The 19475-nt window shown below is 57.2% G+C and overlaps 3 protein-coding genes and 2 non-coding genes across 7 annotated transcripts; 3 read left to right on the top strand and 2 right to left on the bottom strand.

Annotated features, from left to right (window-relative positions):
* The first annotated feature begins 2342 nt into the window (after positions 1 to 2342).
* On the top strand, positions 2343 to 9044 carry LOC132332733 (C-signal-like). 3 transcript variants are annotated; one of them, XM_059857306.1, is made up of 6 exons: positions 2343 to 2552; positions 2909 to 2960; positions 3163 to 3350; positions 3670 to 3828; positions 3941 to 4060; positions 8839 to 9044. In XM_059857306.1, the coding sequence occupies exons 1-6, from the start codon at positions 2406 to 2408 to the stop codon at positions 8950 to 8952; spliced, it is 780 nt and encodes a 259-aa protein (XP_059713289.1). In that variant the 5' UTR covers positions 2343 to 2405; the 3' UTR covers positions 8953 to 9044. The 3 variants fall into 3 exon arrangements, with proteins under 3 accessions (XP_059713289.1, XP_059713287.1, XP_059713290.1); XM_059857304.1 differs by lacking the exon at positions 8839 to 9044 and adding an exon at positions 4362 to 4567 and having other exon boundaries at positions 2347 to 2552; XM_059857307.1 differs by lacking the exons at positions 2343 to 2552; positions 2909 to 2960; positions 3163 to 3350; positions 3670 to 3828; positions 3941 to 4060 and adding exons at positions 6801 to 6984; positions 7342 to 7393; positions 7596 to 7783; positions 8104 to 8262; positions 8468 to 8590.
* LOC132332939 (C-signal-like) lies at positions 5158 to 6546 on the bottom strand. The gene is made up of 4 exons (XM_059857680.1): positions 6534 to 6546; positions 6011 to 6138; positions 5579 to 5711; positions 5158 to 5363 (listed from the first exon to the last, which is right to left on the bottom strand). The coding sequence occupies exons 1-4, from the start codon at positions 6544 to 6546 to the stop codon at positions 5173 to 5175; spliced, it is 465 nt and encodes a 154-aa protein (XP_059713663.1). The 3' UTR covers positions 5158 to 5172.
* Positions 9045 to 10565: 1521 nt separating the features above from the next.
* Positions 10566 to 10637, top strand: TRNAH-GUG (transfer RNA histidin (anticodon GUG)). The gene has a single exon. It is a non-coding gene; the product is annotated as a tRNA-His (tRNA).
* Positions 10638 to 12009: 1372 nt separating this feature from the next.
* Positions 12010 to 12082, bottom strand: TRNAK-UUU (transfer RNA lysine (anticodon UUU)). The gene has a single exon. It is a non-coding gene; the product is annotated as a tRNA-Lys (tRNA).
* A 1313-nt stretch (positions 12083 to 13395) lies between these two features.
* LCAT (lecithin-cholesterol acyltransferase) lies at positions 13396 to 19432 on the top strand. The gene is made up of 6 exons (XM_059857308.1): positions 13396 to 13625; positions 16045 to 16201; positions 16674 to 16789; positions 17131 to 17226; positions 17314 to 17538; positions 18291 to 19432. Exons 1-6 carry the CDS (start codon positions 13478 to 13480, stop codon positions 18911 to 18913), a joined length of 1365 nt encoding a protein of 454 aa, XP_059713291.1. The 5' UTR covers positions 13396 to 13477; the 3' UTR covers positions 18914 to 19432.
* Positions 19433 to 19475: the final 43 nt, after the last annotated feature.

Consider the following 19475-nt stretch of genomic DNA (forward strand, 5'->3'; position numbering starts at 1 on the left):
ACTGTGTGTGCCTCCTTCTCTTGATCTTCTATTAACTATCACTGACAATCCTCACTGGTGCTTTGAGAGCTCTTCTCAGTTATTTCCGCATATCACTGAGCTGGATTGGTCTGAGCATTTGTTCTTGTCTAACTGGGGATCTGGACACCATCCTGATGGGAATTTGTCCCTGGGCTCATCCCAGAGGTCTCCCTCAGAATGGCAGCACCACCTTACAATGACTCAGGCACTCTCCCCAGTGAGTCCTTTCTCGTTTGCCTGTTCAAAGTTAAAGCAGAGCACTGTTCAGTTTAACTCCTCTACCACACAGGTCAGGAAGACAAAACCTGACGTGATCCTCCTGGCTTGCTTATGCCCTGCTGGGGATCAAGGCACTCAAAAACACCCATGAAGACCAGGGCCTCAAATGGGAAATCTGTCAGTGCGGTCTTGAGCCCTCTCAGGGATGGGAACCTATTCTGTGTTCCTGTTAAATCCTGTCTGTACCTCTCTTCTTGGCAGCTCTGCTCCCTGTTGCGAGCTGGTGTGTGGAGGCAGGATTGGCTCTTGGTGTTGTGTACATTTCCATGGGGCACATGTGGCACTGGAGGCTCCAGTGATGAGCAGAGGTGCCCACAGGTCCTCTAGGACTCACTGTGGGGCTGATGGGGTGGGGTGTGGGACCAGACGGGCACATGGGGCCTTGGGGTCCATGGGGACCCCGGGGATCCCCCACTGTGCATCCTGTGGTGCAGGGAGGGGTGGGGAGGAGCAGTGGGATGGCTCCCAGTGGGCTGTGGGCTGCCTTGGATGTGGAGCAGGGAGCTCTCACACCCACGGAGTCCTTTCTTCACCACCAGCACTAAGCCCAACCTGCGCCAGGGCCAGGAACAGCAAATGCAGCTCTGGAGTCACCAAAGTACAATGCTGAAGGCATGAAATTGGGGAGGAAGGGAGGAAACACAGAGAAGGATCATGATAAGTCAGGGAGGTGGCAGTGGGACCCTGAGGATGATGGCTGATGGAGACCAGGAACATTTTGGATTACCCAGACCTCCCTGACTGTATCCTTCCCACAGCACCACTCAGCTCCCCATGGAGATCATTGTGCCATTTGTTGTATTTTCAAATGAACTCCCTCAAAGTTGTCGTATTGTACAGGATGCTAAAATGAATTCATTAATTTCTCACCTGTTGTATCACTTAGATTTAGCTGAAATTATTATAACTCTGACTTTGCTGTATTATACGATGGTGGCACCACTGCAGGAGGCCCCTCAGCAGCACTGTCCTTTGCAGCAGTCTCATTTCCTGGGTGCCATCCCAGCACTGCCAGTGTTCTGCACAACTTAGGTCACTGTTCTAGGTTGCCAAGGCTCTGAGCAACAGCATCCAAGCCCATCCGTAGCCTCCTTAACTAAACAGGATTTTTTAGCCAGGCTGTGCCAGCGGAGGGGACAGTGCGGGGACATTCCCCGCTGTGCTGCTGCTGTGTGCGGACCTGGCAGGCTGCAGGGTTCCCTCTGCCGAGGGGCTCCCTGCCCTCCACGGGCCCTGTGCCTGGTACCGCCTCTCCAGCACCTCCCCTGGCTGCTCACCTTGCTGGCCTGGTACGGGTACATGGGGGCCTCTGGCACGCGGAGGCACAGCCCGATGGAGCCCAGCTTGGAGGAGATGTTGGTGACAGCTGCCCTGCTGCAGCTCAGACCCTCCTTGCCTTGGCTGCCTGCTCCAGGAATGGCAGAAATTCCTGCTGCAAGGACTCAGATGCTGCATGAAGATGAGTCAAGCCTGCAGTTTGTGTCTTGCTGGAGTGCAAGGCCAGCAGCTGGGGATGTGCTGGCCATGCAGGTGCCCATCTTCTGCCAGCAGACTGGGTCCTCTGGGTGTGCTTCCCTCCATGGGAGCCTTGTTTCACTTGACAATCAGGGAATGGGCATTGGCTCGGGAGAGGCCAGCTCAAGGCAGAGAGTGTCTGCTGGGGGCCATGTGAGGAGTGTCCTGGCCCAGGGGAGCGGGGCAGGGGGATGAGATCAGCCTGTTCCCAGTCTTGTGTGAGTCTGATGCAGAAAGCCCTTCTTGTGAAGGTGTCAAGCCCATGTGAGCCCTGGAGCTTCCCACATCCCTTCCACATGCTGCTCCTTCCCTCCTCAGCCACATCAACCTCTCCTGGCTTGTGGCATTAGGTTTCCCAAGGACAGCAGAATTTGCCTGAAAACGCCAAAGGGTTTTTTCCCTTTGGAAACAAGGACTGGCTCCCAGCAAGGATCTATGGCCTGGAGCTTTAAGGGGAGGTGCAGTTGCTCTTCCTGGTTTCAACGGTTGGTGTAAACCCTAAGTGGGTGGAGTGTCTGTGGAAAAAGATAAAAGGAAATATTAGAGTGCAGAGCAAGCAGTGAGAGCTGGAGCAGGTGAGGACAAGCAGCATGGCAGGGCTCCACGTCCGCTCCGTTCTGGTGACTGGGGCCAACCGAGGCATCGGCCTGGGGTTTGTCCAGCAATTCCTGAAGATGCCAAACCCACCTCAGTGGATCTTTGCAGGCTGTCGGGACCCCAAGGGACAGAGAGCACAGGTGAGGCCGGGCAGGAGGCAGGGGCTGTGCTGGGGGATGGGAGCACCCAGTGCCAGGGGGAGATAGGAACAGGGATGGGGCTTGCAAGGGGCCAGAGCTTCAGTCAGGCACCTGGGGCACAGGGCAGCTGGGCTGAGACAACGTGGGAGCAGCTGTGCATGGGATGCATGGAGGGAACAGTGATACTTGGTGATGGAGTCCTCCCCATCCATTGGGTTCAGGGCAGCTGGAGCATAGTGTGAGTCCTTGGCAGTGCAGGGATGGAGCCAGGGCAATGTGGGTTTTAGCTGGGAAAGACTGAGCCTCTGCACAGTCCCTCCAGCCTCTCCATGGCCACACAATGCTCTTTCTTTCAGGAGTTACAGAATTTGGCCTCCAAGCACCCCAACATCATCATCATCCCGCTCGGTAGGTGCCCCGAGGTGCGGGTCCTTTGCCCCAGTTCCTCTGGCGAGTGCCCAGCTGGGCACACCCTGGGAGCCTGTGCTGGGAGGGAGCTGTGCCATGGGCTAGTGCCTGCAGGGCCATCAGGCACTGCCACCTCCAGGGGAAGAGAGGGGACTTCAGCATGGGGACACAGGCTCTGACCTCCCCTGTGTTGGCCCTGCAGAAGTCTCTGACCCTGCCAGCATCAAGGCAGCTGCAGCCAAGGTTGGGGAGCACCTGGGGGACTCTGGACTCACCGTCCTCATCAACAATGCTGGAATTGCAAACCCAAAGTCCCTTGATAATGAGACACTGCAGGACATGACAGAGACTTACACCACCAACACGGTTGGACCCCTGCTGATGGGCCAGGTGAGTCGCCAGCACTACAGCACAGGTCCAGAAGGATCCCTTCCCATGTGCTCAAGCTGGACATTACAGAGGGAGGGAAGGGCCAGTGGGAGGGGCTCCTGTCAGTGCTCTGGTGCCGTGATGGGCTCTCAGTTGATGAGAAGCTCTTGGAGCCATGGGCTGGAGCTCAGGAGCTGGAGCCAGCAAGGCTGGGGCAATGGGAAAGAGGAGGGAGGATGACACCCCAGTGCTGGTCTCAATGTTGCCCATTGTGGAAGGAGCTTCTCCCCTGCCCTGTTCCATGTCCACGTGTGCTCCTGTCTCCTCTGTCTCCTCACAGGCATTTCTACCCCTGCTGAAGAAGGCTGCCCAGGGGAGCCCAGGCTCAGGGCTGAGCTGCAGCAAGGCAGCCATCGTCAACATATCCAGCATTGCTGGCTCCTTCGCTTCTTTCTTTGGTTGGGAGTTGGCACAAGGTGTCTCGTACCGCTGCAGCAAGGTGCTGTCACACGTGCTGGGGACAAATTCACTTCCCCTGCCCTGCCCAGCTGCGGGTCCCCTTGCAGCCCCCCTTCCCCTCCCACCACTGTCCCTGCATTGTCTCCCCACAGGCTGCTCTGAACATGCTGAGCAAGTGCCAGTCCCTGGCGTACAAGGAGCACGGCATCCTCTGCGTCGCTCTCCACCCCGGCTGGGTGCAAACTGACTTGGGCAGCGCTGCCGGACACGCGGTAGGAATTCCCCCGCAGAAGTCAATCAGAGCTTCTGTGCTGATTTTGCATCAGTGGGAATTGCTGTCCTGAGTCCCTTCCCAAGGCTTCCCTGTCTGCCCAGTCCCTGCTGGGGCAGCTCCTCCTGTCCTAGCCCTTTGTGCTGGGTGTCCCCATCCCCTCAGTTCTCGTCTCAGTCCCTTCCCCATGGGGTTTTCAGCTTTCTCTTTGCCCTGGAGCAGCTCTTCCTCCTGGCTCCAGCTGCTCCAGGGCCCTCAGCCAGGTCTTGGGCATGGGCTGCATCTCCCCCTCTGCCCCACAGCCCCCTGTGACAGTGGATGACAGCGTGCAAGGGATGCTGAAGGTCCTCTCCTCCCTCTCTGAGAAAAACACGGGCGCCCACCTAGACTGGGAAGGGAATGTTGTCCCGTGGTGAGTCATCACTTCAGGATCCTGGAAGCCAAGAAGTCCCTTTGGCATGGCTCCCACCTCCCCCACATTCTCAATAAACTCTTGCTGAAACCCCCAGCTCTGTTGTGCAGTGCCAGCTCATGGGGTGGCCCTTTCCAGGTATCCCTCTGCTGCACTGGGGATTGGTGGTGCCCACAGCTGCTCCCAACCCACGGCTGTCACTGGCATCCCCATGAGTTCCAGCCAGCAGGTCCCATGGCACCGTGACTGCCCTCTGGAGACCTCCCCTCAGGAGGCACTGGAGGAGCTGGAGCAGGGCCCCTCTCCTGAGCCCCTTCAGGCCTGGCTTTCCCCTGCCCAGGCTGAGCTGCCTGAGCGGCTCACGGTCACAGGGAGCAGCTGCCCTCTTCCCTCAGCTGGGGGATGCCTGGTCACAGGTGGGACAGAGGGACACACAGAGCTCGGGCAGAGCACAGGGATCCTGCCCCGGGCTCAGACGGGGGTTTGAGATTGGGTGCGGAGGCAGAGCATCAGCTGCCAGAGTTTACAGAAGTGAGGGGTACAGATGGACCACAGGGAACGCATGGTGTGGGAAGGGAAGCAGAGGCTGTTTCCCAAGCTGATTCCCTCTCCCCAGCAGTGTGGGGAGGGCTCAGGGTGAGTAGGGGTGAGCCAGCGAGCAGAGGCTGCAGCATGGGCAAGAGGTGCCATCTATTTGTCCATCACCAGGGCAGGCTGTTCCCTTCCCAGTCGAGGAAGGCTCCAGAGGTGTGCTGTGAGAGGCTGGCCAGCACAGTCAGGATGCCCCTCACGCTGTGCTCCACTGTCAGTGGTGCCTGCAGAAAAGGACAATGAGCTGTAACAGAGAGCAGCTCTCGGGGAGGGTGCATGCCCGGGAGCAGCATCCATGGTGCTCAGGGGGATATTTTTCCTTACTGCCACACCTCTCCAGGCTGGCTTGGGAAGACAGGGCCGGCTATCCCATCTACTCAGTATGTTGCATCTCGCTGCCTGCTCCCTGCCTGCTCTGCTCAGAAGATGGTCCTGGCAGCCCACAGCATCACACAAAATCCCCCAAGTGCCCCTGCCCTCCCCAGGACATGGGGATTCAGCGGGGGTCCTGCTGACCCTCCCCTAAACAGCCCAGTACCTCCTGTGTGCCCATGTCAGTCTTCACCCAGCCAGGATGGATGGCCATGCACAAGATCCCCTTGTCCTGGAGTTCCACAGCCAAGCACCTCGTCACCATGTTCTGGGCAGCCTGGAAGAGGCGCAAACCTGCCAGCACAACCCGGGGAGTGGGTGGGCAGGAGAGGAGACATTTCATAACTACAAAATGGCTGTGGAGGTGGGAAATGGGGCTTGGTCCTGTGGCAAAACATCAGCATGACCTGCTGGAAAGGCTCTGTCCTGGCTGGTGCTGTCCCAGACACTGTGTTTCTACCTGGGAGGAGCAGGCAGGGCTTGGGGGGCTGGGGAAGGGGGTGACCCAGGGGCTCCCTCCCCTCCACGGGCCCTGTGCCTGGGACAGCATCTCCAGCACCTCCCCTGGCTGCTCACCTTGCTGGCTCGGTACGGGTACATGGGGGCCTCTGGCACGTGGAGGCACAGCCCGATGGAGCCCAGCTTGGAGGAGATGTTGGTGACAGCTGCCCTGCTGCAGCTCCGACCCTCCTTGCCTTGGCTGCCTGCTCCAGGAATGGCAGAAATTCCTGCTGCAAGGACTCAGATGCTGCATGAAGATGAGTCAAGCCTGCAGTTTGTGTCTTGCTGGAGTGCAAGGCCAGCTGCTGGGGATGTGCTGGCCATGCAGGTGCCCATCTTCTGCCAGCAGACTGGGTCCTCTGGGTGTGCTTCCCTCCATGGGAGCCTTGTTTCACTTGACAATCAGGGAATGGGCATTGGCTCGGAAGAGGCCAGCTCAAGGCAGAGAGTGTCTGCTGGGGGCCATGTGAGGGGTGTCCTGGCCCAGGGGAGCGGGGCAGGGGAATGAGATCAGCCTGTTCCCAGTCTTGTGTGAGTCTGATGCAGAAAGCCCTTCTTGTGAAGGTGTCAAGCCCATGTGAGCCCTGGAGCTTCCCACATCCCTTCCACATGCTGCTCCTTCCCTCCTCAGCCACATCAACCTCTCCTGGCTTGTGACATTAGGTTTCCCAAGGACAGCAGATTTTGCCTGAAAATGCCAAAGGGTTTTGCCCTTTTGAAACAAGGACTGGCTCCCAGCCAGGATCTATGGCCTGGAGTATGAAGGGGAGGTGCAGTTGCTTCCCCTGGATCCAAGGGTTGGTGTTAACCCTAAGTGGGTAGAGTGTCTGTGGAAAAAGCTAAGAGGTAATATTAGAGAGCAGAGTAAGCAGTGAGAACTAGAGCAGAGGAGGACAAGCAGCATGGCAGGGCTCCACGTCCGCTCCGTTCTGGTGACTGGGGCCAACCGAGGCATCGGCCTGGGGTTTGTCCAGAATTTCCTGAAGATGCCAAACCCACCTCAGTGGATCTTTGCAGGCTGTCGGGACCCCAAGGGACAGAGAGCACAGGTGAGGCCGGGCAGGAGGCAGGGGCTGTGCTGGGGCATTGGGAGCACCCAGTGCCAGGGGGAGATAGGAACAGGGATGGGGCTTGCAAGGGGCCAGAGCTTCAGTCAGGCACCTGGGGCACAGGGCAGCTGGGCTGAGACAACGTGGGAGCAGCTGTGCATGGGATGCATGGAGGGAACAGTGACACTTGGTGATGGAGTCCTCCCCATCCATTGGGTTCAGGGCAGCTGGAGCATAGTGCGGGTTCTTGGCAGTGCAGGGATGGAGCCAGGGCAATGTGGGCTTTAGCTGGGAAAGACTGAGCCTCTGCACAGTCCCTCCAGCCTCTCCATGCCTACACAGTGCCCTCTCTTTCAGGAGTTACAGAATTTGGCCTCCAAGCACCCCAACATCATCATCATCCCGCTCGGTAGGTGCCCCGAGGTGCGGGTCCTTTGCCCCAGTTCCTCTGGCAAGTGCCCAGCTGGGCACACCCTGGGAGCCTGTGCTGGGAGGGAGCTGTGCCATGGGCTAGTGCCTGCAGGGCCATCGGGCACTGCCACCTCCAGGGGAAGAGAGGGGACTCCAGCATGGGGACACAGGCTCTGACCTCCCCTGTGTTGGCCCTGCAGAAGTCTCTGACCCTGCCAGCATCAAGGCAGCTGCAGCCAAGGTTGGGGAGCACCTGGGGGACTCTGGCCTCAACCTCCTCATCAACAATGCTGGAATTTTGAAGCCAGGCCTCCTTGATAATGAGACAACAGAGAATATGATACAGGCTTTCACTAACAACACGGTTGGACTCCTGCTGATGGGCCAGGTGCATCGCCAGCACTACAGCACAGGTCCAGAAGGATCCCTTCCCATGTGCTCAAGCTGGACATTACAGAGGGAGGGAAGGGCCAGTGGGAGGGGCTCCTGTCAGTGCTCTGGTGCCGTGATGGGCTCTCAGTTGATGAGAAGCTCAGGGAGCCATGGGCTGGAGCTCAGGAGCTGTAGCCCGCCAGGCTGGGGCAATGGGAAAGAGGAGGGAGGATGACACCCCAGTGCTGGTCTCAATGTTGCCCACTGTGGAAGGAGCTTCTCCCCTGCCCTGTTCCATGTCCATGTGCGCTCCTGTCCCCTCTGTCTCCTTAACAGGCATTTCTACCCCTGCTGAAGAAGACTGCCCAGGGGAGCCCGGGCTCAGGGCTGAGCTGCAGCAAGGCAGCCATCGTCAACATGTCCAGCATTACAGGCTCCATGGAGGATATGTATGTGTTGGAATTTGGACAAGTTGTCTCGTACTGCTGCAGCAAGGTACTGCCAGCTTTTGCGGGGGGGGAGCCCAGACATTTTCCCTTCCGAATAATCACACTGCCTTGCAACCTTCCACCTCAGTCTGCGCCCCTCTCTACCCTGCGACTGAGCTTCTGTCTGTCTCTAGGTGCCCATCACAGCTGCACATATACCCTGGCAGCTCCCCTTTCCCATCCATTGCTGTCTCCTCCCTGTCTCCCCACAGGCTGCTCTGAACATGCTGAGCAAGTGCCAGTCCCTGGGGTACAAGGAGCACGGCATCCTTTGCATCGCACTCCATCCTGGCTGGGTGCAAACTGACATGGGGGGTGGAGGAGGATCATTTAAGGTAAGAGATCTCCTGTCCATGGTCTGTGAGAGCCTCATTTAGGCTCTCACAGAGCCTCATTCCTTCATTTAGGAATGAAGAATTTGCTGGGGTCTCATGCTGGGCTGTGTGAGAGCTCCTGGCCAGATACCCTGGAGGCACAGGAGGGAGGGAGGGATGTGAGGACTGGGAATGCTTCTTGCCCAGAGCAATTATGTGTTTCAGGGCAGACCCCCGAGCACAGACCTGCTTCTCTCTCTGCCCCACAGCCTCCCCTGACAGTGGATGACAGCGTGCAAGGGATGCTGAAGGTGCTGTCCTCCATCTCTGAGAAGGAGACTGGGGCCTTCCTGGACTGGGAAGGGAAGGTCGTGCCCTGGTGAGATGCTGATTCAGGATTCCAACTGTGAGGACCTTTGCTGCCTGCACCATGTTGTACCTGTCCCTTAGTAAATGAGTTTCCACAAACAATTAGTAGCACTGTGTGTGCCTCCTTCTCTTGATCTTCTATTAACTATCACTGACAATCCTCACTGGTGCTTTGAGAGCTCTTCTCAGTTATTTCCGCATATCACTGAGCTGGATTGGTCTGAGCATTTGTTCTTGTCTAACTGGGGATCTGGACACCATCCTGATGGGAATTTGTCCCTGGGCTCATCCCAGAGGTCTCCCTCAGAATGGCAGCACCACCTTACAATGACTCAGGCACTCTCCCCAGTGAGTCCTTTCTCGTTTGCCTGTTCAAAGTTAAAGCAGAGCACTGTTCAGTTTAACTCCTCTACCACACAGGTCAGGAAGACAAAACCTGACGTGATCCTCCTGGCTTGCTTATGCCCTGCTGGGGATCAAGGCACTCAAAAACACCCATGAAGACCAGGGCCTCAAATGGGAAATCTGTCAGTGCGGTCTTGAGCCCTCTCAGGGATGGGAACCTATTCTGTGTTCCTGTTAAATCCTGTCTGTACCTCTCTTCTTGGCAGCTCTGCTCCCTGTTGCGAGCTGGTGTGTGGAGGCAGGATTGGCTCTTGGTGTTGTGTACATTTCCATGGGGCACATGTGGCACTGGAGGCTCCAGTGATGAGCAGAGGTGCCCACAGGTCCTCTAGGACTCACTGTGGGGCTGATGGGGTGGGGTGTGGGACCAGACGGGCACATGGGGCCTTGGGGTCCATGGGGACCCCGGGGATCCCCCACTGTGCATCCTGTGGTGCAGGGAGGGGTGGGGAGGAGCAGTGGGATGGCTCCCAGTGGGCTGTGGGCTGCCTTGGATGTGGAGCAGGGAGCTCTCACACCCACGGAGTCCTTTCTTCACCACCAGCACTAAGCCCAACCTGCGCCAGGGCCAGGAACAGCAAATGCAGCTCTGGAGTCACCAAAGTACAATGCTGAAGGCATGAAATTGGGGAGGAAGGGAGGAAACACAGAGAAGGATCATGATCAGTCAGGGAGGTGGCAGTGGGACCCTGAGGATGATGGCTGATGGAGACCAGGAACATTTTGGATTACCCAGACCTCCCTGACTGTATCCTTCCCACAGCACCACTCAGCTCCCCATGGAGATCATTGTGCCATTTGTTGTATTTTCAAATGAACTCCCTCAAAGTTGTCGTATTGTACAGGATGCTAAAATGAATTCATTAATTTCTCACCTGTTGTATCACTTAGATTTAGCTGAAATTATTATAACTCTGACTTTGCTGTATTATACGATGGTGGCACCACTGCAGGAGGCCCCTCAGCAGCACTGTCCTTTGCAGCAGTCTCATTTCCTGGGTGCCATCCCAGCACTGCCAGTGTTCTGCACAACTTAGGTCACTGTTCTAGGTTGCCAAGGCTCTGAGCAACAGCATCCAAGCCCATCCATAGCCTCCTTAACTAAACAGGATTTGTTGGCCAGGCCGTGCTGGTGTCGGTGCCAGCGGAGGGGACAGTGCAGGAATAGCCTCTGCCACACTGCCAGCGTGTGGCAGACCCGGCAGACGGCAGGGTCCCCTCTGCTGTGATCGTATAGTGGTCAGTACTCTGCGTTGTGGCCGCAGCAACCTCGGTTCGAATCCGAGTCACAGCAACTTTTGTCCACAGCCGGGAGGGAGGCAGCTCTAGGGGTTTCAAACATGTCATGCCTCGGGAGGGACCACAATTTTGGGTGGTCCGAGAGTGACCAGACTCGTACCAACAATGATTTCCCGACCTGCAGTTGCTGTGCAGGGTGTCACCAGTGAGACTGCAGTGGCACTTCTGGGAAAGCACTCCAGCTTCTCCATTTTTCAGGCTGACGTGAGAATTTAGAGGAATTTGCCCAGCCTTCCATGTTCCACTTCCTCACAGTTTTGCAGAAAGAGGACCAGAAGATGCTGTGGGGGCCCTGCAGAGTGAGTGGAGGTGGGAGGCAGCAGCTTGCTCAGCTCCTGGCCCCCAGAGCATGAAGGACCTGCCACAGCAGAAGGCAGATAATCAGATGAAAGTCCTGCTCTGGCACTCCCTGCTCCAGGGGAGCAGGATTTTGGTTGCAGGACTTCCAGGGACACTTTCACAGCAGAGGCAAAAGTCACCCAGAGCTGAGGGGTCACCCTGACACACTGTAGGTCTGGGAACTCGAGGTCTCACGGGCACCAAGAAGCAGGTGGAGATCTCTGGGTGCACCAGGAGATGCTTCAGCCTGGGGAAGCCTTTCCAGCTGCTGTCTTTACCCTTCAGGAGCCTTCATGGCGTCACCCTGTTTTCTTGGACTTGGTGCCCTCTCCTGACAGCCGCGCAGAACTCACTCTAGTGGGCAGCTTTCAGAGGAGAAGCGACACGAAGTGTGGCACAGGCTGGTGGTGGAGAAGGCACCACCCCAGCAGTGGGACTCAGCTCGCTGTGGGGGCATCGGAGAGCAGCAGGAGGCTGCAGCACTCAGGCAGAGGGGCTCAGGAGTCTGCAGGGCTGGTGCTTGGGAAAAGGGGAGGGTAGATTCTTTTTCTAGCACAAAATAGATATATTTTCTTTTGTATCTTATCCAGAGCAAGAAATAAAGGGAAAAATTCATTGCACATTTACTTTTGGGAATTGAATTTATAGGGCATTTACTTGCATGACTTCATACTCCTCCAACATTCATTTACTAAATACATATCTCTTTACTTAGGGAAAGGTCAAAAACCATTTTTTTCTGTTCTAAAGCAGCTGGAGCCTCCTGTGCTCCGAACAGAGCCTGGCTTCCCTCCCAGGAGAGATGCTCCAGTCCCTTCAGTATCTTCATGGAGGCTGTCACGCAGAAAAAAACAGTTGCTAGGAGGAGCCTAAACTTTAAGAACTCTGCCTAGAATCAGGTGCACTCCCTTCCCTGAGCGAGGGAGCAGTGGAAAACACAGTCTCCTGCACCAGTTGCCCCGGTCGGGTCTTGTCCCGACAAGAGGAAGTGCTGCTCCTGCCTCAGGGCTCCTAAAGTATAAAGCCACCGCCTGAACAGGGGCTTGAACCCTGGACCCTCAGATTAAAAGTCTGATGCTCTCCCAACTGAGCTATCCAGGCTCACATTAAAGTTTGAGGGTGGTCTGTCACAGGTGGGGGGGAACCCCCCTTTCCTCTGCATTGCAGGGACAATATGGGGACTCTGGTATTTCCCACTCCCACGCCGCCCCGACGAGGCTGCCAGCGCAGGCCAGACTGAGCACCCGGGTTCTGGGAATCTCCCTGGGCGCTGAGCAGGCACAGGGATGCGCCCTGGGAAGGCGCCGCTGCCGCAGGGATGCGCAGGCAGGAGAGGAGCGGGATGCTGCCGGAGCGGCTGTGAAACCTCCGCCGCTCGCAGACAGAGGCAGGAGGGCCCCGTCGGGGCAGGAGCAGCAGCGGTGGCTGGGGCCGAGCAGGGCTCCGAGCTCTGCTCTGCGGCTGCAGCAGCCTCGGCTCGAATCCGAGTCCGGCGGCGCTTTCGCAGGAGCCGCGTGAAAGCAGGAGGGCACCTACGGGTGCCACCCCACATATTCCCTTGCCCTTCCTCCCCATTCTTCAGGAGGGGACCCTTTTGCTCCATAGGGAACCCACCCTGTCAGCCAGCCCACCCACCAGTGCCCTACAGCATCCGTGTCCCACCTCACACTTCCCGGGAGGAAGAAGACATCTTCCCTTCAGCAGGAGAATATGATTTTGCCCCATCCCTTGAAGTGTTCAAGGCCACGTTGGATGGGACTTGGAGCATTCTGTTCTAGTGGGAGGTGTCCCTGCCCATGGCAGGGGTTTGAAATGAGATGAACTTTAAGGTCCCTCCCAGCCAGAGCACGTACCCAGTGCAGGCTGAAGCTGCAGGGGCTTACCCCAGCTGGGACTGTCACAGAGGGAGCTTTCCAGTGGGTACTGGGAGCATGCTGCACAAGGCAGGGGCAGTGCCCAGGATGGCACTGGGGAGCATGACACTGCCATGTGGCACAAGGAGCTGCCCAGATTTGTCTTTTTTTATCCCAACCCCTCCATCTTCTCCCAGATACCTGGGACCACCTGCCCACGCTGGCAGCACCAGCATCCCCTGCCAGGGCAGGGGAGTGGACAGGGGCTGTGTTCACCGAGGCAGGGAGTGAGCAGCCCTGGGCAGCCCTGGGCCATTGCCCCTAGAGAACCACACAGAGGCAAGAACGTGGCAGCCATCTCCCAAGAACACGGCAAAGGGACACCGAGGCACCGGGAAGCTGCTCAACCTGCGGCCCCCCTGAGCAGGCCTCCCGGGGCCCTCAGAACCCCCCGGCGCTGCTGGCTCGGACAGGCCACGACGTGTCCATAAGGCCAGTCCTTCGTCCCTCCCCGTCCCTCCTCCTCCTCATGGCCAGCCCCTTGCAGCTCTCCCCTCCCCTGCAGCCCGGGTGCCTCTTGGCCGGACCGGCGGTACGATCATAGAAGGCAGTTTGGCCCGGAGCCGTGCGGAGGATCCCGGCCATGGGGAGCGGCGGCGCCGGGGCTGTGCTGCTGGCGCTCTCGCTGCTCCTGCAGCCCACGGCCCAGTTCTGGCTCTTCAACGTCCTCTTCCCACCCACCACCACCCCAGAAGCTCCCCCGACGAACAGCACACCGCCCGTGGTTCTCGGTAAGGTGGCGCCAGCGCGGGCACCTGCAGGCTCTGGGTGGGAGCTCTGGCTGCCCTGCAGCCCCCCAGGCAGACACTGAGGCCGGGGTTCTGTGCCACTGCTGGCTCACTGGGGTTTGTTTGGCTGTGTGGATTGGAGCCACCAAGTGAGGGTGTCACTCAGTCCCCTCCCATTCACCGGGCTGGCCATGGCCAGGTAGAGCCTTTTGGAGCTGAGGGGGCAGACTGGGCACCCCAGAAAGCAAATGGGTCTCTGATATCTCACACCTGGCCCACAGAGTGTTTTAGGGCTTGTTTGTGTCTGGGGAACTCTGCTGGCAGAGGGACAAGGGCTGCAGCACAACCTCTTCTGCCACTTCCCAAACAGGCTGCCATTGGTGCCGAGGGTGGATCCACCACCTCTCACTTTATTAAAGCCCACCCCATCCTGTGTCTGCTCCCACTCCCTGGAGATGGCTAAGCCATCCTCTCCTGCTGCAAAGAGGATCCATCTCACATCCCACCAAATCCCGACTCTGACTGGGGGCAAGCCAGCAGGAACAGGGGCACGGGGAGATTAAAGGAGACGCGGGGGCATCATCTCAGGGAGGTGGAAGCAACTACCACCAGCTGGTGCCACTGTGCTGCATGGTTCTGCCTTCCTGTGCCAGCACCAGGCACTTGAGCTCAGGTTTTGCCATGAAAACTCTGCTGAGCAGAGTCGGGGTTTTCCTCCTTTTTCTTGAATCATGATGAGTTTCCCCTTAAAAAAAAGAGAAGAGAAAAAGCAGAAGATCCCTCCCTGCTGCAATGCCAAGAGCTGACCCTGTAAATTCCCTTCCCAGGGGCATCAGGGGGTGCAGGCCTCCATGTGCTGGGGTGGTCAGAAGACCCAACTCACTGTCACCAGGTGCCTCTTTCCAGGATTACCTGTGACAGTGGCTCACTGTCACCAGGTGCCTCTTTCCAGGATTACCTGTGACAGTCAAAGCATCTCCTTTTGTCCCCGGTGCCAGCCCCAGGCCGTATCCCACGCCCAGATGCCCCTTGTGCCACTTGGCTGCCTCTCCTGCTCGGCATCCACAATCAACCCATCCCCCTGGGCTGGGCGTTCCAGAAACCCCCAGTGCCCTTGGGACCACTGATAACCCCTCTGCCCTCACAGAACTCCCTTAATAATTACCTAATGTCCTCTGGGAGGGGAGGCAGAGCTCAGAGCTGTGTGCCAGGGGCAGGGGGGTCCTGGCTGTGCACCTTCAGGAGCTGTCAGAGCAGCTCATGGTCCTGCTCCTCTTGCTGACCATCCCTTCTGCCCACTCCCTACCGGGGCTCTCCTACACCTGTCTGATCCCCACCCAGGTGCTTTGAAGACAGGATTAGGCCCTCCCTGCACCCCTAGGGATGTGCTCCAGGCATGAAGGAGCTGTGAGGCAGGTTGAGGAAGGAAACTGCTACATCTCCTTCCCCCTTTGCAACGCATGAGGCACTGAGGTCCACACCAGCCCCAGCCGTGTGTTGCAGGCAAGTCCTTGGACCTGCTGGGGCCTTGGGATTTGTCACATGCTGCTCCCATTCCACCAGGTTCACTGTCCCCTGCAGTCATTCACCTCTTGTCCTCACCCTCACAGTCAGTGCTGGCACCAGGAGCTGGCTCTTGGCTCTTGCACACAGCAGGGAAAGCTCTCCATGGTGCCTGATCCCAGCACAGGCACATCTCTCATGGCAGCAGCAGGACAGGTGTCCCATCTGCTGGGAACCACACTGACATTCCCACAGGCAGACCAAACACCTTGGTGACTGTCACCTTCCACTGAGGGCTGGCTAGGGCATAAAAATGAACTTGCTTAAAGGTGTGCTGTGTTTCCTGCACACTGTTCCCACTGAATTTCTGCAGAGTTCAGTTCCACTCAGCACTGAACCACTTCAGAGCCACTTTGTTCAGCCTGTATGGAGGGTTTAAAGTTCAGGAAACTCTCCCTGGGAGCTCTACATCCCTGAACTGGCCACTACCCCCAGACAAGGTGTCAGGAGTGCATTAGGAATGGGCAGCACAAATTTCTTCCCCCAGGCTGCAGCAAGGAGAGGAAGGTGGGAACCCATCCAGGGAGGGGGAGAAATCTAGGATATTTTGTGCTGCTGGGGACTTGTGTGTTTGAGCCAAGCGTGACAGCTCTGGGGGTCACCCCACAGAAATGCAGCTCTAGGGGTTCCCAAGGATGCATGTTTTCATGCTCACCCAGCATCTCAGCTCCAAGCACCCTTTCTCCTGTGCAGAGTGGGTTGTTCTCCAGGGATGCTGCTCCAGCAGGTGCTCAACCATCCCCAGGCTACCCCAGGGGAGCACTGCCTGGGGGTGGGGTAAGCACCAGGTAGGGCAGCCCCGAGGGTGAGTGGGATGGGGTTTCTAACTGGCTCTGCTCTCCCTCTGTGGTGCCTCCAGTGCCCGGATGTCTCGGGAACCAGCTGGAAGCAAAGCTGGACAAGCCAGATGTGGTGAACTGGATGTGCTACCGCAAAACAGAGGATTATTTCACCATCTGGCTCAACCTCAACACCTTCCTGCCAGTGGGAGTTGACTGCTGGATCGATAACACCAGGTACCATCCAACTCCACCATGGGAGCTCCCTGGGGAAATGACCTACCAAGGATCTCCCTCCCCTCTCCTCCCCCTGGCCATGATCTAGCACACACAAAAAAAAAAAAAATGGGAGGACCATGGGATTGTTTGGGAACACAAGTGAGTGGCTACTGCTCTGAGTGTCTGTCACTTTCCCAAGTCCCTGCCATGTGCTCAAGCCCAGCTAGACCACCCTGAGCACCCACTGGAGATGCTGCCACCCTGCTCAGAGCTGCGGGGTCAGGGGGCTGTGGCAGCTAGTTCCATCAGAGCCTCCTGTCCCAGGATGCCAAGAGAGCACAAAGGACTCTGGCTGGGCTCCAGTGCACCTCACATCCACACAAGGCTTGGAAACAGCCAGGTCCAAGCCGCTACCCAGTGATCTCCACCCCAGCCCTGTGTTCTCCATGGAGATATGGCTCTTCTGCCACCTCTTGTCATGTCCCCACAGGGTGGTGTACAACCGAACCTCTCGGAAAATGTCCAATGCCCCAGGGGTGCACATCCGTGTTCCTGGCTTTGGCAAGACCTATTCTGTGGAATACCTGGATCAGAGCAAGCTGGCAGGTGAGAGGAGGAGAGGCCAGGGTGTCTGGGAATCCCACGTGCTCCCTGCAAATGGGGAGCTGTTCCCATGTTTCCAGCAGGGACCAGTTCTGTAGAGAGCCTAGGGCACCGGGACTGAGGGACATTAGCTTGGGTGACACACTCCAGTTGGGTGCTGGCAGGGAGCACCCCATCCTTGACCCCAGGACTCAATGGGGTGCACAGAGTCACTATGTCTGCCTGGAGGCACTGAGCTACAGGGCTAACCAGGGAACTTTTTGACTATGACCAGGACCAGAATGGAAAAAGCTTGACAAGAGAAGACTACAGACCTAATTCCCCCTTGTTCCCTCTGCCCACAGGCTACCTGCACACCATGGTGCAGAACCTGGTGAACAACGGCTACGTGAGGGACCAGACGGTTCGGGCAGCCCCCTACGACTGGAGGGTTGGACCCCGTAAGTCTGGGGGTTGTGGCCAGGCCCCCCATGCTCAGAGGGAAGCAGGATGACCCTCATGCCATCGTGCTCCCCTCTTGTCCACAGAGGAGCAGCCCGAGTACTTCCAGAACCTGAAGGTGCTGATCGAGGAGATGCACGATGAGTACCAGAGACCTGTGTTCCTCATCGCACACAGCATGGGCAACCTGCACGTCCTCTACTTCCTGCTGCAGCAGACACAAGCCTGGAAAGATCAGTACATTGAGGGGTTCATTTCCCTGGGTGCCCCCTGGGGAGGCTCCGTCAAGCCCCTGCGTATCCTGGCATCCGGTGGGTGACTCCTCATGTGCAGCCACCTCTTTGTTTTCTTTCTCTCCTGCCAAAATGGAAGGGTGGTGGGCAGGGAAAGGGCAGAGGGATGAAAGAGGTGGAGGACCCAGTTCCTGTTTAGCCTCTTTGCAGCCCAGAAAGCCACAATCACTTGCCTAATGCTGACAGCCCAGAATATCTACAAGTCACAAGTCCAAGAATGCATGAGATTAAAAATCTTGTTCTTGAAGGTTTTAACATCTGGCCCCTTGCATCACCCTTAAGTCACCTGCTAATATTTTTCTCCATTGCCACAAGAGCCAGAGATATTTTTAAGGTCATCTGCGGTCCTTCCATGGTCTTAGGACTCCTGACATACCAAAAAATGTCAAGGCTTGAAAGAGACATGCAAGTTGGCCACTTACTACTGCTTGCTCCTGTCCCTACAGGCAAGTGTGGTGGTGCCCGGGTTGCAGGGAATGTTCAGGGCTGGGTTGGTCTGTGCCATCACACATCCAGGTTTGTCTCCACTCAGGCCCTTTGAGCAGCTAGAGATGTGGAGAGGAGTTTGGAAGGCTGTTCTTGATATCTGCAGACAGGGGGGTAAGGAGAGGGCATAAGGTTATGGGCCAGGGAAGAGCTGAGCTGGAGAAGGCCAGGGGACCGTGTTGAGTCACTGTGGGGAGCGCTGATCCCAGCCCAGCTCTCCAAAGGCTCTGTCTGTTTGGGGACATTGTGGTGCCATTTGTGATGAGCCCTTGTGTGTCCTGCAGGTGACGAGCAGGGCATCCCGCTCATGTCCAACATCAAGCTCCGTGAGGAGCAGCGCATGACCACCACCAGCCCCTGGATGTTCCCCACCACCCTGGCCTGGCCCGAGAGCCACGTTTTCATCTCCACTCCCTCCTACAACTACACCTACCGTGACTACCAGCGCTTCTTCACCGACGTCAACCTGGAGGATGGCTGGTACATGTGGGAGGACATGAAGGACTTGTTAAAGGATTTGCCCCCTCCTGGGGTGGACACGTATTGCCTCTATGGCACAGGCTTCCCCACCGCAGAGACATACATTTATGATGAGCGTTTCCCCTATGAGGACCCCGTGGACATAATTTATGGCGATGGGGACGACAGCGTCAACACGCGCAGCTTGGAGCTGTGCAAGCGATGGCGTGACCAGCAGAAGCAGAAGGTGTACGTCCAGGAGCTGCGAGGTGCCCACCACTTCAACATGATCTTCAGCAACCTGACCCTCAGTTACATCAACGAAATCCTGCTGGGGAGCAAAGAGGAGCAGGAGGAGCCAGGGCAGGCGAGATCCAGCCCAGAGGCTGGGAAGTTGGGGAAGATGCTGCGTGAACACAAGGTGCGTAAGGAGCCTAAAAAGAACTGAAAGGAGGGAGGGCTGGCTTCCCTTCGTGATGGTAGGCACCACAAACTACCATGCAGGGGAGCAAAAGACTTGGAGCTGAGTTTGGAAGGAAAGTGAGCAAGACCAACAGCTCAGGTGGATGGGCTGGCACCCACTTCCACACTGATTGGTTCTTCTTTCGGGAATGGTGATTAATTTTACTTCAGAGGCTTGTCACTTCCCACCAGCAGGTGGATAATTAACCATGCTGCCAGCTCATTAACATCACACTTGTGAATTCCAGCGTATGCACAAGCCCTTGTCGCTAGCAAGCCATTTTTAGGCACTTTAGAGGCTGTGGACCTGTGGTGCTGTAGCTTCTGCTCACTTGGGACAGAGCAACTGACTTAAGAAGAGCAGGCTCTGACTTACCAGGTGATCACAGAGGTAGCATGGGGGCAGCACAGTAGGTGTGGCTTACAGAGCAGTGAGCTAGGCTCCTTGGGCAAGACCAACTCGAAATCAGCAGATTTACAAAATAATAAACACACTTTGCTTCTACATGCTGAGCCTGCCTTGTCCTTGAGAGCTGGACGGTGAAGCC

This window comes from Haemorhous mexicanus, chromosome 12 (genome assembly GCF_027477595.1).
Source record: "Haemorhous mexicanus isolate bHaeMex1 chromosome 12, bHaeMex1.pri, whole genome shotgun sequence".
NCBI lineage: Eukaryota > Metazoa > Chordata > Aves > Passeriformes > Fringillidae > Haemorhous > Haemorhous mexicanus.